Genomic DNA, 23139 nt, shown 5'->3' on the forward strand with positions numbered 1-23139 from the left:
ATCCACCCACCTTGGCCTCCCAAAGTGCTGGGATTACAGGTGTGAGCCCCTGCGACTGGCCTCCCCATATATTTTAGCTGCTTTTCCACAATTGGCTCTTTGTTCGACCTAGTACAAAACATTTAGGTTTTCCTTCTTTGGGTCTTCATTGCTTTATGAGGGCTCCTGTGTCACATAAAATTTATATTAAGTAAATCTGTATGCTTTTCTCTTGTTAATCTGTTTTATGTCAATTTAATTATCTGTCCCAGCTAGAGACCCTAAGAGAGTGGAGGTAAAGTTTTGCCTTCCCTACTTTCTCTTATCTGACATGATCAGGAGTGGATTATTTTATTTCAACTTTAAAAAATACATTAATTTTCCATCTGTCAAAGTGTGGCCAGGGTCTTTTCTTTGAGGATGGAGCCTGTGATTAGATTCCTCATCTTCTTTCTTATATAAACCTCACCAGTTATGTATCACCCGCAATTTCCAGTTTGCTTCCTTAAAGTGAAACAGTTAATGGCATGTTTGAAGCAATCTTGAGTGCAGAATTTATATTTTTATTATTATTCCCCCAATTTGTAATAATCTTGTTGCTCACATCTAATTCCATAGCAGCTTTTATCTTTTCTTTTGAGGCAGAGTCTCACTCTGTTGCCTAGGCTGGAGTGCAGTGGCATGATCTTGGCTCACTGCAACCTCCACCTTCCAGTTTCAAGTGAATTATCCTGCCTCAGGCTCCCAAGTAGCTGAGATTACAGGCATGCACCACCATGCCCCACTGATTTTTTGTATTTTTAGTACAGACAGGGTTTCGCCATGTTGGCCAGGCCGGTCTCAAACTCCTGGCCTCAAGTGATCCATCCACCTTGGCCTCCCAAAGTGCTGGGATTACAGGCATAAGCTACTGTGCCCAGCCCACGGTAGCTTTTTAAAGTAACTCACAGAGGCCAGCCGCAGTGGCTCACGCCTGTAACCCTAACACTTTGGAAGACCGAGGCAGGCGGATCACCTGAGGCCAGGAGTTTGAGACCAGCCTGGCCAACATGGCGAAACCCTATCTCTACTGAAAATACAAAAATTAGCCGGGCTTGGTGGCATGCACCTGTAATCCCAGCTACTCGGGAGGCTGAGGTAGGAGAACCACTTGAACCCGGAAGGTGGAGGTTGCAGTGAGCCGAGATCACGCCATTGCACTCCAGCCTGGGAGACAGAGCGAGACTCCCTCTCAATAAATAAATAAACAAACAAACAAATAAAAAAATAAAGTGACTCACAGGCTGGGCGCAGTGACTCACATCTGTAATCCTAACACTTTGGGACACCAAGGCGGGAAGATGGCTTGAGCCCAGGAGTTTGAGACCAGTCTGGGCAACATAGTGAGACCCTGTCTCTCTATATATATATATCTTTTAATTAGCCTGGCATGGTGGTGCACCTGTACTCCTAGTGGGAGGCTGAGGTGGGAAGATCGCTTGAGCCCAGGGGGTTGAGGCTGCAGTAAGATGTGATCGTGCCACTGCACTCCAGCCTGAGCAACAGAGCAAGACCCTGTCTCAATAAATAAATAAACTCACTTTTTCCTCCATCACTGGAAGATAAAGCATAAGAGTAATAAAGAAAAAGTAACTTATCTTAGTCGAGTCTTCTAAGGATCCAACTTAGTTTTTATAGAAACAGTGCTGCTTTTCCCACTCTCAGTTCATCAATTTTTTTTTTTAAAGATAAATTTTCTTTTACATTGACATGGGGTCTCACTATGTTGCCCAGGGTGGTCTCAAACTCCTGGGCTCAAGCAATCCTCCCACCTTGGCCTCGCAAAGTGCTAGGATTACAAGGGTGAGCCATCTCACCTGGCCTGTTCATCAATGTGTATAGTATTTAATTACATTATGAATTACAATAACACATACAACGGACATAGACACACTTGATATTAAATCACAATGGACTCTGGGTAAGCAAGGGCTTAGCTGGGGAAGTGGAACTGCACAGCATTCTAGAAAGTGCTCACTGCCTGGGTTTGATTCCCAGCTTCTCTACATACTAGTTACGTGACCTGGGAATTCAGATTACTGAAGCTTTGTGCCTTATTTTCCTCATTTGTGAAAGGGGATAATAGCACCTCATATATTTGTTGTGAGGATTAGAGGAGAATACACTTGTGAAGCACCTAGAATAGGGTGGGGCATGAGCTAAGCACCTAGAATAGGGTGGGGCATGAGCTAAGCACCTAGAATAGGGTGGGGCATGAGCTAAGCACCTAGAATAGGGTGGGGCATGAGCTAAGTACTTGGGAAATGTTACATCACATCACTGTTCCTGTGGCTGCTGGCAGGAGCTGTCCTACAGGCTACAGGCCACAGCCTAGGCCTGCGCCCAGCATCCCCTGTGTTTCACAGAGAAGTAAGGTGCATTGGTTGGGTAAGATGCCTCTTCTGTAGTATTATATCCTCATTTCTCATGTGCAAAAATGGACGTCTGGAGACAGTCAGTGACTCCAAAGCTACTTGACCACGAAGTCAGTTTTTAGAACTGCCAGGCCCCTAGCAATCATAAGATTTGGATCCAGAAAGACAGGGAATTTGCCATCCATTTTCCTTTTTTCTTTTACCTACTGAGTCCAAACATCCCAAGGAGGAACAAACAGAACCTCTCAGGGCCGAGCCTGCAAAGCCCTTGGCCAGCCTCCTCAGGAGTCCACTGGCTGCACTGTGTTCCACATCCCTGCAGGGCTGAGCAACTGGGAAGAGGCTTGGTCCCCAGGACCCCCTAGTGTGTGCGTGTTGGACAGGTGCTTCAGGGATGAGGGCTGAGGCTGGCAGGGGGAGGTCACACAATAGTGCAGATGCCCGACTCCGTGGGTCTCCTCTGGCGGCTCCTGCTGAGGCTTTCCCTGGGCCACCTGGATGACCTGAAAGAGGCAGGGAGGGGCTTGCCAGTGGGGGTGACTGGGGAGACAGCAGGAGGCAGCCTGCCTTGGCCTCAGCTTCCCTCTGCCCTATTTGGCCCTTACCTCTGCTGGTGGGCTCCAGAGAAGGAGGGAGTTGGCTTAAGCTTCATATCCCCCCATCCTGCAGCACCCTGTCTTTCACTGAGGCCTACCATCAGGCCATTTAGGAAGCAGGGCATACCCCGGGCTTCCAGAGCCGGGTGAGGGTTGTTCACATTGCTAAAGGGCAAAGACAAAGTGGGGCTCGGGGCCCTATATCCCAATCATGAGATCCCAGCTTCCCCCAACTTCAACAGCAGTCGTGTTTCATTAAAATCATCCCAAGCCACATATTCTACTTTTTTTGCTATTCTCCAGGCCTCCTTCTTTCCCCCAAGGACCCACCTATTGGCTTGAGGGCCATTGGGTACCAAGATGCTAGGGTACTCCGCTCTGGGAGGGCCTGGACCTACAAATGGAAGATGGGCCCTGGGTCCTGGACCTAGATGGAGAAGGACAGACACATTCATCACGTGCCTCTCTGCACCAAGAACTATCATGGTGGAAAAAAGCTCTGAGAGAAGAACCACGAGTTGGGGCGGTGTCAGGGGATGCACTGCTCACTATAGATGGAGGCTTTGCCGAGGACTGTCCCTCTGCAGGGCGTGTGCTTGGTAAACGTGGGGCAACTAGAAGCTAGATGGTGCGAATGATTCACTGTGCCTGGAAGGAAACACACTGAAAAGGAGACATCGGTAAATTCAGGTCAGCTCAACAAGTAGCAAAGAACTCTGCTCCCTGAGTTGCAAGTCTTTGTGGGAGATGCTATTAAGTAGTGAGCTGGGGTTTACCAACAGCACCCAGCGCTGTGTTGGGCACAGAGTAGGCTTTCAACAAAACCCTGGGGTCCAAGATGCAAAGTTCTAGAAGTTAGGAAAGCCATGAGAGCAGGAAGGAAGAGGGAGTTCTGGAAGGGTTCAGGGAAAATGGTCCAGGGCCTTGAGAGACAAGCAGAAATCATGGGAGGGCTGTTGGGGACTTGTGAACTGGGACAGCCAGGGTCAGGGGTGGCGCGAGGTTGTGCCAGGCCTCAAAGAAATGACAACAGGAAGGCGGGATGGTGGGATGGGCATAAGAAGCGGAGGCAGGCGGGTGGGGGTGGGAGTGCCATATTTGCAGTAAGGAGAGGCACCGCCAGGAATACTCTACATCGACTCACGCTCTGGTCTTCCCGGCCCAGCCCTCACCGGAACGTTTGCCGACCTCTCCTCTTTTTTCTTCTGGTGGCCCTCCTCAAACTCTTCATCTTCCCACCCACTGGAAGATCTGTAGGGGCAAGGAACCAGGGCACAGCTTGGCAGAGCGACACCAGTCCCCTCCTCCCTGGGGGTACACATGGGGTCCTACCCCACTGCGACAGCCCCCAACACCCTGCAGAGGGCGCATGCATCTCTGCTGCACCATTCCCACCCTCACCTGTGCTGGGCACCTGCTGTGCTGCTTCCTGCCTTTGCTGGGGTCCCCTCCGCCTGGCTGGCCCCACCTGGAGCCTGGAGTCTTCCCGGAGCCGAAGTCTGGGAATGAAGTGGAGTAAAGGGAATAGGTCTGAGAAAAACGGCCATCCCAGCTCCCTCCAGAGACTTATGTGATAGAGACAATTCGGGCTCTGCCGCTTGTCTCGGAGAATACAATTCTGGGGTGAGGCTCTTTGTTCTATTAAGGTCCCTGCTAGTAACTCTCAAGCTTGAATTCAGATTTAGGGACTAGCAGACCTGGCCAGCGCCTGATGACCACCCCATCCCTTCTGGGGCCTGATACCGTAAAGTCACAGAAAATAGGTGGCAGACATTGGCTGGGACCCAGGTATTCTGACCCCTCAATCCAATCCTCTGCCTGTACCAGGCTAATTTAATTTTGCTTGCAGATTTAAAATATGGTGTCTTTAAATATGGTCTTTAAAATGCAAGGGCATAAAACCTATTAAATACATATAAATATTAAAGTATCATTTCAATTCCCGGAGCGGGAAGAGGTTTTCTGGGGTTGTCTGAAAATGTGAAGGAGGAGGCGGTTGGAGAGCCAACGAATCGTACAGAGAGACCCGGAGGTAGAAACAGGTTAAAGCAGAGACTTGGAAGGAGGAACACGGTGGAGAACCCACAGAGAAATGACCTCCAGAGACTTAAAGACGGGAGAGAGGGACTTCCTTGGAGCACATCTCCATCCTGTGGCCATTTAGGGAACTGCAGTCAAGGACTTGAAACTTTCTACCTCCTTGCACACATGGCCTACCGATTCTTTTAAATTTATTTCTTTATTTTTAATCACCTACATATCAGCCCTTGTGTTGGAGACGTGCCACAGTCCCCCACCCACCTCCCACCCTTGGAAAGTGATATATCTCATGCGCAGGCTCAAGGCGGATGAACACAGATGAGCGGCCAAGCGCGCAGCATCCCAGGGAACAGCGGCTCTGCTTACCACCAACCCCTTCTCTGGGTAACCTCTCTCCACCCCCATCTCCTTGTCTCAGGTGTCATCTCACCAGGGTGTGAGTCTGGACCAGCCCCACCTGGGCCAAGCGCGTCCTCACGGTGTCTGCCAGCTTGGCCACCAGCCGTTCTCGCACAGAATCTGGCTCCTTCTGGGAAGAGGGTGGATAATAGGGTAATGGGGAATGCCTGGACCTTATGGTCCTCTGGGGGTTGGGGAAGAAGGAAACAGGAAAGGGAGTGGGGGGGGCTTTGTTTCCCCTCTCTTCTACCCCATCCCCATGCCTTTCCCAGGGTCCTGCCACCACCTGCCCAGAATTGTGGACAGCGATGAACTCTTCCTCACAATAGTATCCCAAGACCTAGCACACAGTGTGTCCAGTGCATGTTTGCTGATTGAGTGAGTGATGGGGAGAAGACAAGGAGTGAAGGCAGGAATGTCAGCCAGAAGAGGGATAGCAGGGGAGAGGTGGATTCCGGTGTGCGGGGTCTCACCTGACACTGGGCCAGTGCTTCCTTATAGTACTTCAAGGCCTGGTCATACTGCCCCAGCCTGGCTGCAGCAGCCCCCAGACCCTCACAGGCCTGCCACTGTCCCTTCATGTCCCCTGAGAGAAAGAGAGCCTGGAAGGTCCTTTCATGACTTCCTACCCCACTGATCCACCCCCTCAGAGGCACTCCCTACCCTCAGTTCCCCCCATCTGCCTCCCCGCCAGCCCCTAGGACCCTCAGCCTCCCCACTGTCCCAGTCACATCCCAACCCTCTCACGCTTACCAGAGTCCCGGGCAGCCTGCAGGGCATGCAGGTAGTTGTCTCTGGCAGCCTTGTGGTCCCCCAGCTGGCTCAATGCAAAGGCCAGGCTGCCAAAGCTCCGGCCCTGCTCCCACCGCTGCCCCACAGAGCCTGAGGACAGAGCCCACCCCATCCTCAGAGGGGACTCTGGCTGCTGGGACATCAGGACCCCACCCTCCAGCAACCAAGACAGACCTCCCAGGAGGCCTGGTGCCCAGCCCCAGCACACTCCAGATGCATCCGAGAGGCCTGAACCCTCCACACCCAGCCTGGCCCCATTATGAGTTATGGTGTGAGTGCCTCCACCTGGCTAGTTTGAGTCAGGCAGCAACCCTGTGATGCAGGCAAGGCAGGTGTTAATGGCCCCGTTTTTAAAAATGTGGAAACTGAAGCTCAGAGAGTGAAAGTGGTTCCTCAATGTCACACAAACAGTCAGCAGAGGGGCTGGACTCCGCTTCAGGCCTCCTCTCGCAGCCAGTACCCTTCCCCCTGCCCACTGTTGCCTTCCCAACCCTGAGGCCTCCGCCTCTGGGCCCACAACCCTCTGTCCTGTCTGGCTGTCCCATCTCCTGCACTTCCAGCTCTCCCCCACTGGTTCTGGATTTTCAGGCTCCATAAGTGGTCCCAAAGGGCCATCCACCCTTAAGCCTTGGGCCCCTTTTGGAACCCCTTCTTAGTGTCTTAGTCCCAGTCCCATTCCCCGGCCCCAGGCACCCACCGTGTAGGTCAGCAGCCTTCTGGTGAAACTCCCGAGCTTCCTGATAGTTGCCGAGGGCATTGTGGGCCATCCCGAGGTTTCTTAGCACTGTGGCCTGCTCTCCTGGCACCCAGCACAGGGGCAGGGCCTGCAGGAAGGCCTCCACGGCCAGCGGGAACAGCTGGAGCTGGGAGTAGCCCAGGCCTAGATCGTTATAGACGTGCCCTAGAGGGAATAGCCAGGGTCACTGGTAGCTGGACCAGATATAAATGAGGCTGGTACAGCCCCTATCGACTCCTCCAGGGTTCCCCAAACCCAGCCCTCTGAGTATCACCAGGCTCTGTGTCTCCCCAGATCCCATGCCTTCCCTGCCCGAAGGTCTCACCCAGCAGTCGCCTCTCAGTGCTCCTCTCGGCAAGCCTCCGGCTTTTCTCCAGCACCTGCACAACTTCCCCCACCCGATGCCGCCCACTCTTCAGCATACATCCTGCCGCAGCCCCCAGTGCCAGGGCTGCGGCCCGCAGCTGTCTCTCTTGAGCATAGGCCTGGCTTGCTTCCTGCAGGCAGTGGGCTGCTAGCTCAGGCTGTCCCAGAGCCTGGTAGCAGGCTCCCATTTTTGCCCAGGCTTCTCCCTGGTCACCCTGTGGCTGGTAGTGGCCCAGGGCCCTGTGGTACCAGGCCAAAGCTTGAGGCAGCTCGCCGAGGGCATGGTAGGCCAAAGCCACATTGAAACATTGGTCGCCGTGTCGCCTGCCCTGTGCCTTCTCTTCAGGGTGGGCTCGCAGGAGTAGCTCAAGGCCTCTGGCTGGGTCCCCAGTCTCCACATAGGCAGCCCCCAGGTTGAAGGCGCAGGCCTGGAGCACAGGGGTATCCCTGGTTTGTGGGGCTTTGGAGGCCAGAAGGAAGGCCCTCTGGAAGTTGTTCAAGGCTTCATGGTTCTGGCCAGCCTGAAGGGCCCCATGGCCAGCCCTGGTGAGGGCTTGGATGCTGGCTTCTTGCCGCAGCCACTTTCTTTTCTTCTTTTTCTTATTGGAGCTTGAGGGCTCAGGTTCTGGCCTCTGGGGCACATCCTCAGGGTTGGGGGAAGACATAGGGCTGACAAAGGGGAACATAGGGCTCAGTATGTCAGCCTTGGCTTCCTCTAGATAGCAGGACCCCCTTAGGGCAATTCAGCTCTACCCCTGCCCTAGCATGACCCTCAGGGTTTCAAGGATTGCTCTCTGATCTCTCACTTTGTTTCTTCTGTCCCATTGGGCACCATATCCACTCTCACTCTAACGTCCTGACTAATTCTTAGTCCTCCTTCAAGACTCAAGTCAAGTAACAGCTTACTTCAGAACGCACCTTCTTCTCAACCAACTGGGTACTCCTGTGGTCCCATAGCACTTGATGCCTATGTCTTTTATAGCATTTATCACACTGGGTCAGAGTCGATGACTTTATTGTCTTCCCCCCACTACTAGATTTGGAGCAACTTGCAGGGTCTGGCACACAGTAGATTCTCAATAAATGTTTACGAAAGGAGATGAAAAAGTTCTGGAGATGGATAGTGGTGTTAATTGCACAATAATGTGAGTGTACTTAATGCCACTGAACTGCACATTTTAAAATGGTTAAAATGGTAAATTGTATGTTATGTATATGTTACCACCATACGAGTGTTTTTGGATTGAACAAATAGGCCAGGTGCGATGGCTCACACCAGTAATCCCAGCATTTTGGGAGGCTGAGGTGGGCGGATCACAAGGTCAAGAGATAGAGACCAGCCTGGCCAACATGGCAAAACCCCGTCTCTACTAAAAATACAAAAATTAGCCGGGTGTGGTGGCGGGCGCCTGTAATCCCAGCTACTCGGGAGGCTGAGGCAGGAGAATTGCTTGAACCCGGGAGGTGGAGGTTGCAGTGAGCTGAGATCGCGCCATTGCACTCCAGCCTGGGTGACAGAGAGAGACTCTGTCTCAAAAAAAAAACTGCAAATAAATAGATGAAGGAACCGCATATGCAGGGCCTCTCCTCCATAACCTCCTTCACACTGTGCCTCCACAGACACCCCCCCCCCCCCCACTCATCATCTAGGTACTCCTGCTATCTAATCTCAAGACGTAGTTCAGGTCAGTTCAACAAGCACTCAGTGAGCCCCTGCTATGTGCTAGGAGCCACACTAGGCACTGGGGACCCTAGGGTGAGGAGGCTCCTGAATTGGCAAGGAGCGAACCTCCAGGAGAGAAGGATTCTCTGAAAAGGAGTGTGGTGTGGGACGGAACATGCATTTACTGCCCCTTCCCTAGCTCAAGGGGAAGCTCTCTCTCCATTTCTTCCGCTTTCTGTCTGCTGGCTGGTTCTAGGCCCCCAGCCTCCTGCTCTGGTCTCCAGAGCCCTCTTAAACCTGAATACAAGCATCTCAGCAGCTTGTATATCCTGTTTGTATTTTTCCCCTTGAAGGGCAAAAGCTTTTTATGAACTCTCCTCCCAGGAGATGGGAAAAAGAGTGGAAAAGACCCAGGCCCTGGGCTCTTGACCCCTCCCATTTTATTCTTTTTTTCCCCTTTTTTAGGAGGGGCAGGCAGAGGAAAAGCAGTCTCTTTTAAAAGAAATTCCCCCTGCTTCTAAGAACACCCAGAAATCCTGCCTTTTCAAGGCCTTCCACTCCAGGGCATTCCTGACCACCCCCATCCAGTGTGGGGATCCCCACTGCAGGACACCTTACCTCCTCGGGTCTTCTCCGCAGCTGGCTCTCTGGAATGGCCCCTCTGGCTTGGGTTACCTCCCAAGCTGTTAGCTCAAAGCCCTAGAGGTTACTAGACAACCAGGTACCACCCTCCAGTCCTAGGGAATTATTTGAGTGACAGCTCTGAAGCCGTATCTTAGTGCTAAACCTCGGTAGTGCTGCAGACACACCCCCTCAAGTCCCTCACTTCAAGAAATGAATCAAGGCATCAGAGGGGCGCTTACTAGTTACACCCTCAGAAATCATCTACTTCATCCCCTCATTTCACAGAGAAAGGGACCAAGCCTCAGACAGCAGATGTGACTTAACTAAGGTCACAGAGCAGTCACGTAGCTGGGGTTAGACTCTAGGTTTTTTTTTGAGATGGAGTCTCACTCTATCACCCAGGCTGGAGTGCAGTGGCGCCATCTCGGCTCACTGCAACCGCTGCCTCCCGGGCTCAAGTGATCAAGTGATTCTCCTGCCTCAGCCTCCTGAGGAGCTGGGATTACAGGTGCACGCCACCACGACCAGCTCATTTTTGTATTTTTAGTAGAGATGGGGTTTCACCATGTTGGCCAGGCTGGTCTCAAACTCCTGACCTCAAGTGATCTGGCTGCCTTGGCCTCCCAAAGTGCTAGGATTACAGGTGTGAGCCACTGCACCCGGTCTTTTTTTTTTTTTTTTTTTTGAGACGGAATCTTGCTGTGTTGCCTAGGCTGGAGTGCAGTGGTGCAATCTCGGCTCACTGCAACCTCTGCCTCCTGGGTTCAAGCCGTTCTCCTGCCTCAGCCTCCTGAGTAGCTGGGATTACAGGTGCCTGCCATCACACCTGGCTAATTTTTGTATTTTTGTATAGACTGGGTTTCCCCATGTTGGCCAGGCTGGTCTTGAACTCCTGACCTCAGGTGATCTGCCTGCCTCTGCCTCCCAAAGTGCTAGGATTACAGGCGTGAGCCACCACGCCCAGCCAACTCTAGGTTTTTTGATTCAAGGTGAGTAGCCTAGGGTCCCTTCCACTACACTGTGTGATTGCAAGTTGTTTTTTTTGTTTGTTTATTTTTTTGAGACAGAATCTTGCTCTGTCATCTAGGCTGAAGTGCCTAGATGATCACAGCTCACTGCAGCCTCTACCTCCTGGGCTCAAGCGATCTTCCCACCTCAGCCTCCCAAGTAGCTGGGACCACAGGCATGTACCACCACACCTGGCTAATTATTATTATTATTATTATTATTATTATTATTATTATTATTATTATAGAGATGGGGTTTTGATATGTTGCCCAGGATGGTCTCAAACTCCTGAGCTCAAATGATTCTCCTGCCTTGGCTTCCCGAAGTGTTGGGATTACAGACTGCACCTGGCATGACCTGTGATAGCAAGCTTTAATGGGGCTTGAGCTGTCCTGGAAGTGAACCCTTTCTCTCTCTCTCTCTCTCACACGCGCGCGCACACACACACACACACACTCTCTCTCTCTCTCTCTCTTACATACTGTGCTTCTGTGTGGTGGTTTCACATTTGGGAACAGGGTGAAAGATTGATAGTCAGGAAAGGCCTGGAGATCAGAAGAGACTCCCCCAAGACTCCTTTTCCAACTCCACTGATCTGCGACCTACAGTTTCTGCTTAATGAGAGGACAGCAGGCCCCAGGACGATGGGAATATAATGCCCCAACTCACCAAGGGTGGCCTGCATCAGAAAGAAAATGTCCTCATTGCCTAGGGAAAGGCCTCTTTTAAGTAAAGAGGCCTTTGCCAGAAACAAAAATTATGAAGTGACGGGGCTCACCTGCGTTTGGCCTGCAGCCTTTGCTAAATGCCTGCTATGTGCAGGCATAGTGCTGGGTGCTACAGATGGTGCTGTGGCAGAGTGAAAAAATGGCTTCTCCCTACCCTTCTAGATTCTTTGGCTGGGCTACAAATTAAATTGACATAAGACAGATTAGCAGGAGAAAAACCATTTTAATTACAGTCATGCTTCACTTAGCAACAGGGATATGTTCTGAGAAATGCATCATTAGGTGATTTTGTCATTGTGCAAACATCATAGATGGTGTTTACTTACACAAACTTAGATGGTGTAGCCTACTACACACCCAGGCTCTCTGGTATAGCCTATTGCTTCTAGGCCACAAAGCTGGACAGCATGTTACTCTCCTGAATACTGTCACCAAATGTCATTCAATGGTATTTGTGTATCTAAACATATCTAAACAGAAAAAGTACCCTAAGTATATGGTATAAGAGATTTAAGTGGGGTGCGGTGGCTCACACCTGTAATCCCAGAACTTTGGGAGACTGAGGTGGGTGGATCACTTGAGGCCAGGAGTTGGAAACCAGCCTGGCCAACATGGTGTAACCCTGTCTCTACTAAAAATTAGCTGCACGTGGTGGTGCGCACCTGTAATCCCAGCTACTCGGGAGGTTGAGGCAGGAGAATTGCTTGAACCCATGAGGCGGAGGTTGCAGGGAGCTGAGATCACACCACAGCACTCCAGCCTGGGTGACAAAGGGAGACCCTGTCTCAAAAAAAAAAAAAAAAAAGGAGATTTAAAATGGTACACCTGCATAGGGCAGTCACCATGAATGGAGCTTGCAGAACTGGAAGTTGCTCTGAGCAAGTTAGTGAGTGAGTGGTGAGTGAATGTGAAGGCCTAGGACATTACTGTTTTTTGTTTATGTTTTTGTTTTTTGAGACAGAGTCTCTGTCTGTCACCCAGGCTGGAGTGCAGTGGTGAAATCACAACTCACTGCAGCCTTGACCTCCCGGGCTCAAGTAATCCTCCCAACTTAGCCTCCTGACTAGCTGGGACTATAGGCGTGTGCCACCATGCCCAGCTAACTTAAAAAAATTTTTTTTTTGTAGAGACAGGATCTCGCTATGTTGCCCAGGCTGGCCTTGAACTCCTGGGCTCAAGTAATCCTCCTGCATCAGCCTCCAAAGTGCTAGGATTACAGGCATGAGCCACCACATCCAGCCTAGGACATTACTATACATGTATATATGACTGGCAGCACGGTAGGTCTGTTTACACCAGCATCACCACAAACATGTGAGTGACGCATTGTACTAAGATGTTAGGGTGGCTACAACATCACTAGGTGATAGGAATATTTTAGGTCTATTATAATCTTATGGCATCACCATTGTATATGCGATTTGTTGTTGACCAAAACGTTTTTATGAGGCTCATGACTGTATGTGCGTATACACAGGAGTCCCGTAACACATGAGACTCAAAGAAAGGTCAGATGATTGACGTTTATACAGCATCCCCAGCTACAGAAAGGAATAGGGGTTGGGGCATCTCGGGGGTGGTGCTGATCCAAGTTATTGGAGGGTGAGGGGAGCAAGTGCATGGTGAACAGAGGTTGTCCAGCTAGGACAAACAGAAGTTATCTCAGCAGCCCTCTTCCTGATACAGATACTTTACTAATGTAGATTTCCTTTACAGATATAAATTTCTTTTACGAAAGGACAACTTTTCAGCGCTACTCCTGTGTCTGCAGTTTCTCAGAATAACCTGCTCAAAATATGCCAAAGACGTATATTTTGAGGTGGCATATTCTAGTTTCCTACAGTCATATTTTGGGGTGGTGTGTCCTGAGTCCCATGCCCAAGGCAGGCTAACCCAGCTGTCTGCAGCTTCTGCAGACAGCTGGGCTTTTAAGGTGCTACCACAGCCTGGTCAGGGCCAAATATGCAGCTCAGTTTGTCCTTCACTCAGCAGGCTTCCCTTAAGAAGGGAGGATGATTTAGGGAGAGGGCAGGGACTGAAACTGTTCTCACCAAGGCTCCAATGACCTCCCAATTATCCAGTGATCATTTCTGAATCATTTTCTTGTTTGATTCCTTTCTGTACCCACCACATCCTTGCACTCTCTTTTCACTTGGCTTCCATAACGTTCTGTCTCCTGGCTCTCTCTTTCCTTCTCTGAAAATTCCATTTCCATCTCTTTTGCTGGGCCCTCTGTCTACCTCTTAAATGCTAATGTCCCCCAACATGCTGCCCTTTGCTATTTTCTCTTTTTACTTTATGTACTCTTCTAAGAACATTTCACTGACTCCTGTGGTTTTAACACCACTGACAGACTCATAATTTCTAAATGTATACCTATAGATGTAACTTGTCCAAGGGAAACTCACATTTCCCTAACTCTACCGTTCCAGCGTTCTCAGTGTTAATAGTAGACCAACAACCCAGTCTCTAAACCAGAAACCGAGGAGCCATTCTTGACTCCTTCTCTGGCTCTCAATCTCAGCCTGTTGATTCTACCTTTGAAATCCTCCTCTAGTATACCCTTTGTACTGCAGTCTCATGCCTTGGAGGTGGTATAGTATATAGTGGTTAAAAACTCAAGCTTGGGGCCGGGCGTGGTGGCTCACGCCTATAACCCCAGCACTTTGGGAGGCTGAGGCGGGCAGATCACCTGAGGTCAGGAGTTTGAGACCAGCCTGGCCAACATGGTGAAACCCCATCTCTACTAGAAATATAAAAAAATTAGCCAGGCGTGGTAGTGGGCACCTGTAATCGCAACTACTTGGGAGACTGAGGCAGGAGAATTGCTTGAATCCAGGAGGTAGAAGTTGCAGTGAGCCAAAATCGTGCCAATGCACTCCAGCCTGGGTAGCAGAGTGAGACTTTGTCTCAAAAAAATAAAAAATAAAATAAAAAATAAGGCCAGGCACGGTGGCTCATGCCTGTAATCCCAGCACTTTGGGAGGCTGAGGTGGGTGGATCATGAGGTCAGGAGGTCGAGACCATTCTGGCTAACACGGTGAAACCCCAACTCTACTAAAAAATACAAAAAAGAAAAATTAGCCGGGCGTAGTGGCAGGCATCTGTAGTCCCAGCTACTCGAGAGGCTGCGGCAGTAGAATGGCGTGAACCTGGGAGGTGGAGCTTGCAGTGAGCCGAGATCGCGCCACTGCACTCCAGCCTAGGCGACAGAGCGAGACTCCGTCTCAAAAAAAAAAAAGAGAACTCAAGCTTGGAGTGTGACTATCTGTATTTAGCTCTAGTCTCTACCAGTTATTAGCTGTGTGACCTTTCTAAGCCTCAGTTTCTAATCTGTATTATAAAGATTAAATAAGATAGTTATTTTAAGATGATGCTAAATATAGTACCCATCCTATAGTAAACACTATATGTGTGTTGGTCCATAACTCTGGTGTGGAAGAAATTAATCTCTACTCAACTTCTGTTTCAAGCCCTGCTTCCACTGGGATGATGGAAACAATGTGAACCAGTCTGGGGATTTGCCCCCTCCTTTTCCCCAGGGTGGAGTCTAAGTAGGGGGAGGTATATGATGCCAAGTTGAGGCTCATCTGGTCCTCAGCCGTCTATTCACAAAGGTGTCCATTGACACCTTCTTTCTTCTCATCTACCTGGCCCTTTCAAGCCTAGGGTCCAAGCAGAAGAGAGGAGTAATTCGTTCGGATACTTCCTTTCTGTCTAGGTCAGGAATTTCTGCAAAGCTGTCTATTGTCTGCCTGGCTAGTTATATAACTGTTCTTTCTCAGGGTCCTGTACACCTAGGGTCCTTTCCAGGAAGCAGAGAATAGGACCCCAGTTGCCAGGAGCCACCAACATCTAGATTCTGTCTCCCGCAGCTGGTGAGAGGTAAGGGGAATCCCTCAGATCTTCAGGGGGGCATCCACTCTCTTCAAATCACACTTTTCCCAGTTTTGTCTCAGCCCCTGAGTCTCCTCTGTTCCTCTGAAGGCTCTAGGTATGGATTTCTGTTTTCTGTTCTTTCACATTCTCCTCTCCTACCTGCCCAAGCTATAAGCCTAGGCTGCTTGGTTGTTTGGATGGAGTGTGGGGAAAGGGTAAAAGGAGAAATACAAGATGGGGAAACCTATCAGAGAATATTTTTTCAGCATAGTTGTTGGTGTCATAATTATTTTTTATTAGTTCAGGCTCTTTTTTTTTTTTTTTTTTCTGAGATGGCGTCTCACTCTGTCGCCCAGGCTGTAGTGCGGTGGCACAGTCTCAGCTCACTGCAACCTCTGCCTCCCGGGTTCAAGCGATTCTCCTGCCTCAGCCTCTGGAGTATCTGGGATTACAGGTATACCCCACCACACCTGGCTAATATTTGTATTTTTACTAGAGATGGGGTTTCACCATGTTGGCCTGTCTGGTCTTGAACTCCTGACCTCAGGTAATCTGCCCGCCTCCGCCTCCCAAAGTGCTGGGATTACAGATGTGAACCACCGTGCCCAGCCTAGTTCAGGCTCTTATTATCTCTCTTCTGTGCTACTGCAGTAGCCTTCCAACTGGTCTCTCCCCCTAGCCTCACCCCCTTCCAATCCCCTGCTATAAGATGGCTCTTTTTAAAAGACAAATCTGGCTCTGACCTATGTCTAAAGTGTTCCTTGGCTGGTGACTGCTCACCAGACCCCATGCCAGGGCCCTAGCATGGTGCCCAAGGTGCTACTGGACCTGGCCCTGTGCCTCCAGGATCCCTTCTGGCCTCTCCCTGGCTGAGCTTTGTTCTCCTCTAAAACTGAACCAAGTTTAAGTTCCCGAACTCACCTCCTTGTTCTTGCACATGCTGTTTCCACTGACTGCACTGCCTCTCTTCTTCAATCTGATGAATTCTCTTTCACTTCTCAACCCAAATCAGCTGTCACCTCCACTAGGACGTCTTCCCTGTCATTCGCTGCTCTTAATCACAGCAATGACCCCCTCCCTCTGTGCATCACCGACCTCTAATTTATTTGACTATATGTCTATCACTTGTGCCAGAACAGCAAACTCTTTTAGAGCATTCACTGCCCTCATACATCTCTGCATTCGCATCACCTAGCTTAGTGCATAGCGCCAAGTAGGCCCACAAGTTAGCCGGACTCGGGAACACATAGGAAGCAGAGTAGGGGTTAATGGGAATACTAGGTGGAAATGACAGAGGCAATGTCAGGGGCAGCAGCTAGAATAAGACTGTTAAGCAGAAAAGGAGCCTGGAAGGAACAAGACGAGGAACTGCTGTAAGGGGAGCGGTACTGCCTGGGCCTGGGGCGCCTCTTCTCCCAGCACCTGGGCGGCCCGGCTCCGCGGCCGGGAACTACAAATCCCAGGATTCTCAGCGGTGTGGACGGGAAGTGTCCTGTCTGGCGGTGCCGACGGTGAGGGGCGGTGGCCCAACGGCGGGAGATTCAAACCTGGAAGAAGGAGGAACATGGAGAGGAGAGCAGCGGGCCCAGGCCGGGCAGCCTGTGAGTGCGGAAAGGGTCAGAGAAGGGTCTCGCAGTGGTGCCGCTGGTCGGGGGCTTGGCCGTCCCGGGAGAGATTGGGGCGTGTGTCGGGCGTGAAGCCTGAGGGGCGAGGGCGGTGGGACTGCTCAGTGGGACGGGAATCCTCAGCCCGGGCGCCGCGGGCCCGAGTGGAACTGTGAGCGGCGCGTTGTCCCCTGACTAATGTGCTGCGCTTTAAAGCTTACAAAGAACTTTCTTCCTATTTCCAAGTTCTGGGGTTCCGGAGTCGGGAGAATGTAGGTGATCCTAATGGCTCCTTAAAATTCAGCAGTTACTGCTGGCTACCAAACTTGCCCAGCGATGCCACCGGACAAGACGCCTCAAGGGATCTGGGGGACTCTTAGGCTTTGAGATGCCGCTTTCAGACAATGCCTGTCAAACGGGGTGAAATTACCCGGGAAGCTTGTTTGAAATGCAGATTCCTGGGACCTGTCCCAGAGCTTCAGTTCCAGAAGGTCTGGCTTGGGGCCCATAATCTGCATTTATAACAAGCACTGCTGTGCTTCTTCCCTCACCCCAGGTGATTGTGAGGAAGGTAGTCCCTGGGCCACATTTTCAAAGACACTGTTTTAGAGAGAGAGACTGGAGCTGGAAGGATGGGTGGGGCAGAAAGGTTCTATCTGATTTTCTGAATGAAAGGAAAACCTGCTCCTTCCACCACTCCCTTCCTTTCTATTAGGATTCAAAGAGCAAAGTCCATGTCCAGTCTTCTGTTAAAGGAAAACTAGTTCCAGACCTGAGAAGGACAGGAAAACTGTTTTTCGGTGTTTTTTTTTTTTTTTGAGACAGCATGTGTATGTACAAAATCCCTCCCATCGCCCACAGTCCTCAGTTCATAACTCTGAGATGATGTCATTCACTTACTGGTTTATTTTCCATGCTTAACAACCAACACTTGTTCCTTGTACACCCCCTTGGAGGAACTGATGGCTTTCCTGTGGTTGGCCAGTGTTTTCAAATCTGTATTTGGAGGGGTGTGTGTGTGTGTGTGCGCGCATGTGTTTTAATTTACTTAACTGCTCATTCAAATAAGCTCTGCCCTTCCCTGAATCATTGCAGAATATGCAACATAAGGAAATAGGATAACAACCGGGAATGACATTAAGTGCTGAGTCAAAGACAGATTGGCTAAGCTCTGCCTTTTTTCAAGCTCTCTTGAGTTTATTTTCTTACTGTGTGTGTAGCTTTCTCTTACTCTTTCTGTTTGATTTTGTATTGTGTTTCTAAGGAGAATAGAGAGAGGGGAGAGAAGGGAGAAGGATTAAGGGAGACTGTAACTAAGGCAAATTATGATTGCTGTCTCACTTGAGGGATTCTCTATTCTTGAGTTTTGGAATCAGTACTCTGTATTTTATTTAGCTTGAAGATTCTTTTCCTCCTCGGGTGACCTATACCAAAAATGATAGTGAAGATACCTTTGTGATCTTTTAAAATTTTCTTTGTCCTTCCACTTAATCCCAAGTGAGTGGCATGTTTCCCTCTGTTGGACTGCCTTTCCCTGTGTTCTGCCTATTTATTCCTTAAGATCTAGTTCATAGCTAGAGTCCTTTGCTTCCTCTGCTGCTTCCATAGATTTTATGCATGGGCTATAATCATACTTATCATGTTAGATTAATTTATTCAGATGTTTTTCTCTTCTGATAATAATCTTTGGGTGCTGTGGTTCACGCCTGTAATCCCAGCACTTTGGGAGGCCAAGGCGGGAGGATCACTTGAGCCCAGGAGTCCAAGACCAGCCTGGGCAACATGGTGAGACCCAGTCTCAACAAAAAACGCAAGAATTAGCCAGACATGGTGGTGCGCACCTGTGGTCCCAGCTATTTGGTGGTGGGGGGGCTGAGGTGGGAAGATCACCTGAGCCCAGGAGGTCAAGGCTGCACTACTGCACTCCAGCCTGGGTTACAGAGTGACACCCTGTTTCAAAAACAAAACAAACCCACCAATATCTCTGTTGTCCAGGATGGAGTGCAGTGGCACGATCATGGCTAACTGCAGCCTAGACCTCCTGGGCTCACGTCTAGGCCCAGTAGCTGGGAGTACAGGTGTGCACCATCACACCAGGCTAATTTTTGTATTTTTTGTCAAGAGAGGGTCTCACCATGTTGCCCAGGCTGGTCTCAAACTTCTGGGCTCAAGCGATCCACCTACCTCAGCGTCCAGAAGTGCTGGGATTATAGGCATGAGCCACCATGCAGGCCTTTATCTCTGCATTTCTTAAGAGTAGGGGTCGGCTAGTCCAGTGCCTGGCATAAAGGAGGTATTGATGAATGAATGAATGAATGAGTGAATGATGAATTCTGGTTGGTTCTATTACCTCACCTCTGAGAGAGTAACCAACGAGGATGACACAGGTCCAGTTCTTGGAGAACTCAGTCTAATTAGGGATAAGAAAAGGAGTTAAGTTTCAAGCCAAGGAAGGCTCTGGATGTCCCAGCTGGGAGGTACTGAGGGAAGTTCCATGAGTAGACTTGAGGAGGAAGAGGACAGGAAGATGGCTACAGAGGAAAGAGAAGTAATGCCTCCAGCACAGGAGGAGGCTGCCTATTAAAGGGTATCCTGGGAAGAGAAGGAGGGACACATGGGAGATGCTTCAGGTCTCTGAGCAGGGTTGCCTAAACAAGTCTGTTGAGAAGACGTTTCGGCTGGGCATGGTGGCGGCTCACGCCTGTAATCCCAGCACTTTGGGAGGCCAAGGCGGGCGGATCACGAGGTCAGGAGATCAAGACCATCCTGGCTAACATGGTGAAACCCTGTCTCTACTAAAAAATATAAAAAATTAGCCAGGCGTGGTGGCGGGCGCCTGTAGTCCCAGCTACTCGGGAGGCTGACGCAGGAGAATGGCATGAACCCGGGAGGCGGAGCTTGCAGTGAGCCAAGATTGGGCCACTGCACTCCAGCCTGGGCAACAGAGCGAGACTCCGTCTCAAAAAAAAAAAAAAAAAAAAAAAGACCCTTCAGTGCTAAGGCACCTCTAATGCTCTCTTCATTGACCTTATCCCGTTTAACTCCTCAGATGAACGCCTCACAGCTGAGGAGATGGATGAGCAGAGGCGGCAGAACGTTGCCTATCAGTACCTGTGCCGGCTGGAGGAGGCCAAGCGGTGAGCGGAGTCCGGGAAGATGGACTCTTTCTGCTCTCCCTTTCTACCACCCCACCCTAGGCATCTGCCGCTAAAGCAAATGCAACAGATCGAGAGTCCATCCTGTGGGAAAGGGCGAGTTGAAATAGCTTTTTAATTTTTTTTTTTTTGAAGCAAATCCCAGTCACATCCTTTTATCCACTATATACCGCAATACGTATCTCCAAAATATGTGGACGTTCGCTTATATAGCCACAATGCCATTATAATATCCAACTAAATTATTTTAAATCCTTGGAAGATCAATACCCAAGCCATTTTCAAATTTTCCTGCTTGTCTTAAAAAAAAATCTGTTTTTACAGTTATCTTATTCAAATAAGGATCCAAAAAGCTCACTAATTACATCTGCTTGTATGTCTTCTTTAATCCAGAGCAGCCCATCTCCTTTTTTCAGTTCATTATCTTATTGACTTGCTGAAGAAAACTGGGTCATTTTTCCTGAAGTACATCCTACATTTTGTCTCTATTTCTTTTCTTTCTTTCCTTTTGTTTTTTAGAGATGGGTGTCTGTTTGCTTTCTTGTGTCATTCAGCTTATTCCTGTATACCCTGTATTTCCTATAAATGAATGTTGGCTTAATTAGATTTGGGTTCAACATTTTTGACAAGCAACATGGCGAAATCCCATCTCTAAAAAAAATACAAATATTAGCCAGGCATGGTGGCGTGTGCCCATAGTCCCAGCTACTTGGGGGGCTGAGGAAGGAGGATTGCTTGAACCTGGGAGCTCGAGGAGGCCGCAGTGAGCCAAGATGGCGCCACTGCACTCCATCCTGGATGACAAAGTGAGACTGTGTCTCCAAAAACAAACAGAAAAACCTGGATGGGCGCTGTGGCTCACGCCTGTAATCCCAGCACTTTGGGAGGCCAAGGCAGGCAGATCACCTGGGGCCAGGAGTTTGAGACCAGCCTGGCTGACATGGTGAAATCCTGTCTCTACAAAAAAATACAAAAATTAGCTGGTCGCAGTGGTGCATGCCTGTAATCCCAGCTACTCAGGAGGCTGAGGCAGGAGAATCGCTTGAACCCAGGAGGCAGATGTTGCAGTGAGCCAAGATCATGCCATTGCACTCCAGCCTGGGTGAAAGAGTGAGACTCTGTCTCAAAAAAAACAAAAACAAAAAGCCATTTTTGACAAGAAGACTTCATTAGTGTTGGTGGTTTTTTTTCCCCCACTCAGATCCTTTTACCCCTTATATACTGCAATACATATATCTAAAATATGTGATATTTAACATATGTAAGATACATGTTCCATATCACATCTTATAGAAAGAATACAATGTCTGCTTGTTCCACTTTTAGTGATGCTAAGTTCAATCTGGGAGTTTAGGTGAAACCAACCTGATTTACACATCATAAAATTTCCCATTAACTTTCATCTAATGCCTTCATTCATTGTTGGTCTACATCAGAATTTATTATTTTATCAAGGGTGTAAAATGACTATTTTCTAGTTCTGTCATTTCTTCCATATTTACTAGCTGAAATCCTAAAGAACATTCCCTCATCATCTTAGGACTATTTGGTTACTCTAAAAGTCAATCTGTATAGGAAAAGCAGGATACGTACTTAATTCTTTGCTTTTAATCAACAGGATTCTTTTAATGTTCTTAAAGGAAGTCAGGAGGATGGGGCAATCAGGAAAAATCAGGTGTCTAAGGCAGGGAAGACATGGAACAATGTGTAACTGGCTCTCTTTTTGGAAACAGATACTTTCCAATTAGACCCCAATATGTAGGGAAGTTTGGAGATTCCATCTGAGTAGACTTTAATCTCTCCCTCATACAACCATCAGTAATAATAATACTTTATATTCAAAGTGTTTTCACATTCATTAGCTCATTTGATCCTGGCAGCTGCCCACTGAAGGAAATACAGGTGGCATTATCCTCATTTTGCAAATTGTGCAACTGAGGCTCACAGAGGTGAAGTAGGGGAGATGGTTGGAAAGGGGGCCTTCGGACTCCAAGAGCTGTGGTCTTTCTGTCCCTTTGTGCTGCTCCCCTTCCACCAGCCCCACTACTCTCATCATCATCAAAGCTGGGTTATGAGCCATGTAGATCATTCAGGCAGACATGACCTTTCTGCACCCAGGTTCTCAGAGAACAACCCAGAATGAAAGAAGTGAGCACATTCTATTTTGTTTAGCAGTCAAAGATGTAACTAGGGCCGGGCGCGGTGGCTCATGCCTGTAATCCCAGCACTTTGGGAGGCCAAGGCGGGCGGATCACCTGAGGTCGGGAGTTTGAGACCAGCCTGACCAACCTGGAGAAACCCTATCTCTACTAAAAATACAAAATTAGCTGGGCGTGGTGGGGTGTGCCTGTAATCCCAACTACTCGGGAGGCTGAAGGCAGGAGAATCACTTGAACCCGGGAGGCAGAGGTTGCAGTGAGCCAAGATCGCACCATTGCACTCTAGCCTGGGCAACAAGAGCAAGACGCCATTTCAAAAAAAAAAAAAAAAACATGTAACTAGACTGAGTGAGAAGCTATGTAACAGTTAAGCCTCACTGAAGATGGGCAGGTTCAGGATCTGTCAAGGAAGATTTGCTGGGGTGGGCGGGGCTGAGGGTTGGCCAGTCCAGATATTTGGGGCAACCTAGGAGAAGGTGGGAACAGCCAGGCAATGGGCAGAGAGGGGAGTTGGAGGTAGAGCAGGAACAGGAAGCAGAGGAGGGTCAGGGGCCACTTAAAAGGAGGGACAGAGGGAAGTTCCTGTTGTTAGAATAAATCACTGTGGTCTGCCAGAGTGCATGAGAAGGTGCTCTCATGTTCATAGCTGGATGGAGGCCTGCCTGAAGGAGGAGCTTCCTTCCCCGGTGGAGCTGGAGGAGAGCCTTCGGAATGGAGTGCTGCTGGCCAAGCTGGGCCACTGTTTTGCACCCTCCGTGGTTCCCTTGAAGAAGATCTACGATGTGGAGCAGCTGCGGTACCAGGTGGGAGGATTGGACCCCACCTTCTACCTTCGTCCCCTCAAACTATGCCTTCTCCTCAAAGCTGTGAGGGTAGAGTGACCATATAAGTTATTGTCCAAATCTGGATAAAAGGGAGTGTTATTAATCTATGTTTCTCTGTCCTGGTAGGGAAGGAAAATCCGCAGGATGTGGTCCTCTGGTTCCCCTCTGCCCAT

The 23139-nt window shown here is 49.4% G+C and overlaps 2 protein-coding genes across 4 annotated transcripts in view; one reads left to right on the forward strand and one right to left on the reverse strand.

Annotated features, from left to right (window-relative positions):
• Positions 1-999: 999 nt before the first annotated feature.
• TTC24 (tetratricopeptide repeat domain 24) lies at positions 1000-7987 on the reverse strand. Its single transcript, XM_024929828.4, has 10 exons — positions 7282-7987; positions 6918-7121; positions 6182-6310; positions 5902-6014; positions 5460-5558; positions 4391-4488; positions 4134-4240; positions 3539-3652; positions 3320-3416; positions 1000-2896 (listed from the first exon to the last, which is right to left on the reverse strand). Exons 1-10 carry the CDS (start codon positions 7985-7987, stop codon positions 2815-2817), a joined length of 1749 nt encoding a protein of 582 aa, XP_024785596.1. The 3' UTR covers positions 1000-2814.
• Positions 7988-16540: 8553 nt separating this feature from the next.
• IQGAP3 (IQ motif containing GTPase activating protein 3) overlaps positions 16541-23139 on the forward strand; it is a 50778-nt gene continuing 44179 nt past the window's right edge. For 2 of the 3 annotated variants that reach the window (XM_063604520.1, XM_063604517.1), the window contains exons 1-3: positions 16541-16825; positions 19878-19965; positions 22789-22945. In XM_063604520.1, coding sequence (XP_063460590.1) covers positions 16789-16825; positions 19878-19965; positions 22789-22945 — 282 coding nt within the window. In that variant the 5' untranslated portion in view covers positions 16541-16788. The remainder of the gene's footprint in view (positions 16826-19877; positions 19966-22788; positions 22946-23139) is intronic. The other variant, XM_003821051.4, reaches the window with a different exon arrangement.

This window comes from Pan paniscus, chromosome 1 (genome assembly GCF_029289425.2).
Source record: "Pan paniscus chromosome 1, NHGRI_mPanPan1-v2.0_pri, whole genome shotgun sequence".
Taxonomy (NCBI): Eukaryota; Metazoa; Chordata; class Mammalia; order Primates; family Hominidae; genus Pan; species Pan paniscus.

Coding starts and splice junctions, on each gene's coding strand:
- TTC24 (XM_024929828.4), bottom strand. CDS start 7,987: ATGTCTTCCCCCAACCCTGAGGATGTGCCCCAGAGGCCAGAACCTGAG. Junction 6,015..6,181: donor GCAGGCTGCCCGGGACTCTG/GTAAGCGTGAGA, acceptor TCTTTCTCTCAG/GGGACATGAAGGGACAGTGG. Junction 3,417..3,538: donor CGGCAAAGCCTCCATCTATA/GTGAGCAGTGCA, acceptor TTCTCCATCTAG/GTCCAGGACCCAGGGCCCAT.